At 50.2% G+C, this 3,648-nt stretch overlaps 1 protein-coding gene across 1 annotated transcript; it reads right to left on the reverse strand.

Annotated features, from left to right (window-relative positions):
• Positions 1-96: 96 nt before the first annotated feature.
• Positions 97-1,869, reverse strand: EMH_0071930 (sec1 family domain-containing protein, putative; the record flags this gene model as incomplete). The annotated part of the gene is made up of 3 exons (XM_013499154.1): positions 97-127; positions 228-967; positions 1,180-1,869. 3 exons carry the CDS (start codon positions 1,867-1,869, stop codon positions 97-99), a joined length of 1,461 nt encoding a protein of 486 aa, XP_013354608.1.
• Positions 1,870-3,648: the final 1,779 nt, after the last annotated feature.

Consider the following 3,648-nt stretch of genomic DNA (forward strand, 5'->3'; position numbering starts at 1 on the left):
CTTGTTGTTTTAGTTTAAACTTAACCATAAAAGAACTAATATCTTCTATAGTACGCAGACTCTCTTTTTGCGTGTATGTATCCTTTATGTCGCTGGCTATGCGGTGCAGCACGCCCCCCACCTCTGTCTGATGCAGGTCCCTAAGATATATAAATAAACTATCTCCCGATAGAGCTACCCTCTGCCCCTTGCCTCTATCTATAAGCAAGCTGCTGCTGCATGCAGACCCAGTCAAAGTAGGTGACACAATACCCTCGCCCATCGTCTGCTCCTGCTGCTGCTCCTGCTGCTGCTGCTGCTGCTGCTGCTGCTGCTGCTGCTGCTGCTGCAGGAGGTGCTTGGGGACCTCCAGAGCTGCACCCTCTATACCCAGAGTGCTATCGAGAAGACCCTGGTAAGTAAAGTCAGTGCAGAGAGGTGTTATAAGGTCTACGCGTCTATCAAACAATACCGCCATATACGGTGCATGCGGCAGCGATAGGTTGCTGCTGCTGCTGCTGCTGCTGCTGCTGCTGTTCGCTCCCCATACACCATCCCCTCCATCCGCTGCTGCTGCTGCTGCTGCTGCTTCTTCAGCAGCAGAAAGATGAATACCGTTGCTGCTGCTGCTGCTGCTGCTTGAAACATATGGCTGAGACAAACCGCAATCCTCTGCATCTAACACAGAATAAACGGGAGGCACCGAGGGGAGCGACGGCTCCTCTCTTGCTGCTACAGTACACCCCAAGGCATAGGGGCCCTCGAACCTTTGTCGCTGCTGCTGCTGCTGCTGCTGCTGCTGCTTTCTTTTCTGTATAAGAAAGTCACTCACAGTCTTTGCTGCGCTGCCTATACACCGCAGATGAGGGATAAGCCGCTGCTGCGGTTGTTTTGGCTGCTGGAGGACGTGCTGCAGGGGTTGCTGCAACAGCAAGAGCAGCTGCTGCTGCTGTTGCTGCTGCTGCTGCTGCTGTGGTTGCTGCTGCTGCTGCAGCACATCCAGTGCGTTTGCTACTGTCTTACNTGCTGCTGCTGCTGCTGCTGTGGTTGCTGCTGCTGCTGCAGCACATCCAGTGCGTTTGCTACTGTCTTACATAAAGATATATCTCCTTGGCCGTGGAAAGCTCTGAAGAAGTTTGGGAGCTCCATAGACAGCACGTCTCGCTCTATAGGGAAGAGCTGTATAGGGCAGTGAGTAACAGCGACGCAGTCTGGGCTCACGCTGCTGCTGCTGCTGCTGCTGCTGCTGCTGCTGCTGCTGCTGCTGTTGATGTCCGGGCTGTCACTTGCGCCGAGAGGCAACAAAGAAGTCCCCAAATTTGAAATGAGAGCAGCAGCAGCAGCAGGCAAAGATGAAGGCCCAGTCTGCTGCTCTGCTGCTGCTGCAGTGCTGGGGGCTGATAGAAGCCTGCGTATTTCGCTCGCTATAAACTCTGAGGGCTCAGGCACCAAAACAATTAAATATCGTCTACCGCTCTTTGCTGTTATGGGGGGCAGAGGAAACCGCCACACCAACGCAGGGTCTGCATGGCTAGCTGCTCCTGGTGCTGCTGCAGCAGCAGCAGCAGCTGGTCCTGCTGCTGCTGCTGCTGCTGCTGCGGGGGGAGGCTGTGCTTGAGGGAAGTGTTGTTCAATGTAGTTGATATGACGCACGATGAGAGGGAGACGAGAGAGACGAGGGCGACAGACAAATACAACAGTAGGAGCCCGGGCTGTCTGTACAGGTACAGAAGAAAGTGAAATAGGAAAAGCAGCCAAAGCAAAGCATCGCTCTACCCCATGCTGCTGCAGAGAAGATGCATCCGTGAGGTGAGAGAGAGGGAAAGCTAGACTGTCTTCTAATATAAATAGCTTGAGGCCCTCAACAGTGCTCAGGCCATCGAGGAACATCCGCCTGTAGTGTGACGACACTGCAGCCACGGTGCTGCCAACCACATCCGCACCGCCACCTGCAGATACACCCCAGCTGCCTGGTGGAGAAGAAACCGNACGGTGCTGCCAACCACATCCGCACCGCCACCTGCAGATACACCCCAGCTGCCTGGTGGAGAAGAAACCGTACAAGAGCCATTTTCTTGAGGCGATGGAGACGTGCTGCTCCCCTCAGGCCGCATGAGGCAGCTGCTGCTCTTTTCTCCTTCTTTTCTTTTTCTTTTTACGTGTAGTTGTGCATGGATATGCTATGAACAGGAGTAAATAGCCACGTTAGTATTCAGCTTTCGGGGTGTACAGGCAGAGGCAACAAGAATATACTACACACAGCTAGCAGCAGCTCCAGCGGCTAAGCAGCAGCTGCTAGCTGTTATACTGGGAATTTCTTTGGCGATTCATGCAGGGGTATGAAGATCAATTCAAATAAGCAGAAGAAGAGGAAAGCGGAAAAGGAACAGAAACAAACAGCCTCAACGACAGACACTGCTCTGGCGGCAGCCAAGAAGGTCGTTCGGTATCTTTGTTCTGTGAAAGAAGGACAGGATACTTCATGAATCTGTTTTCGCCTCAAAAACAAAAAAAGAAGCAAAAGTAGTTGGAGGTTTCCGCAGGTTTCTNTTCATGAATCTGTTTTCGCCTCAAAAACAAAAAAAGAAGCAAAAGTAGTTGGAGGTTTCCGCAGGTTTCTGCTGATATTTGAACAAAGGACGGAAACACGGGGCTGCTCCTCGCCTCGTCTTCACTGCATGCAACCTGTGTCTGACTTCTTTTCATGGAAAATGAGTTAAAATTAAATTCTCTCGACGCTTTCACGTTTTTTTCGCCAGAGTTTCCACCGGTGTTACCAACAGCGAAGCCACCTCAGCTGCACAGACACCCCACGACGGACCACCCCTTTCGTCCAGCGCGGCACACCCATCTTTTTGTGCGTATTTTCCGTGGAAAATCAATTGATTTTGGCTTTATTTCTAAATAATGTCAACTTAGTATTCTCCTCTGCTTCAGATTCCGTAGAAGCCCGGTGGTCGTACCTAGATCCGGCCCTCCCCACCGCAGCGGTTTCCGCTGCTGAGACAACCGAAAATCCCTCTAAATGTTGTTCAGAATTCGTTTTAAAAATGCCTGTGATTCATACGAAGAAAATACGCCGAAATAACCGTATATTCCTCGATAAAGTACCCAAAGTGGTGGTGTGCACGTGCAATACAACATTCGCCTGTTGTAGACGGGTGGCCCGCTTTATGCTGCATCTGGTGGTTTATTTATAAAGTTGAATTCTGTATTTTATTTCACTTATTTTGTTTGTGTTTGCTTGCTTGCAGGTGTAGCGCGATTGGGGGAAAGCAGTGGAAACTTGNTTTCACTTATTTTGTTTGTGTTTGCTTGCTTGCAGGTGTAGCGCGATTGGGGGAAAGCAGTGGAAACTTGTATACTGCGTTCAGGTTTCCGTGCATTGGTCTTGTCGCAATAAGCCGTGCTTTCTTCATATTCTAATAAACCCTTCTTTTCTTCAGCATTGTCTCAGTTTGTCTCTCAGTTTGAATATATTTTCTTTTGCGTTATCTCTGTCTGTGGCTTCGTCTATATTTTCTCTTCTGCGTCGGCAGCTGCTCCTTTGTTTATATTTGTTAGTTTCTCTGCACTCATTGACACAGGCATCAGCTGTGCATGCATGCATGCGTGCATGCATGCGTGCATGCACCTTTTCTCTGAATATATATCTTTCTTGGCTGAATC

The sequence above is a fragment of the Eimeria mitis genome, genomic scaffold (assembly GCF_000499745.2).
Source record: "Eimeria mitis Houghton genomic scaffold, Emh_scaff4048, whole genome shotgun sequence".
NCBI classification, from domain to species: Eukaryota; Apicomplexa; class Conoidasida; order Eucoccidiorida; family Eimeriidae; genus Eimeria; species Eimeria mitis.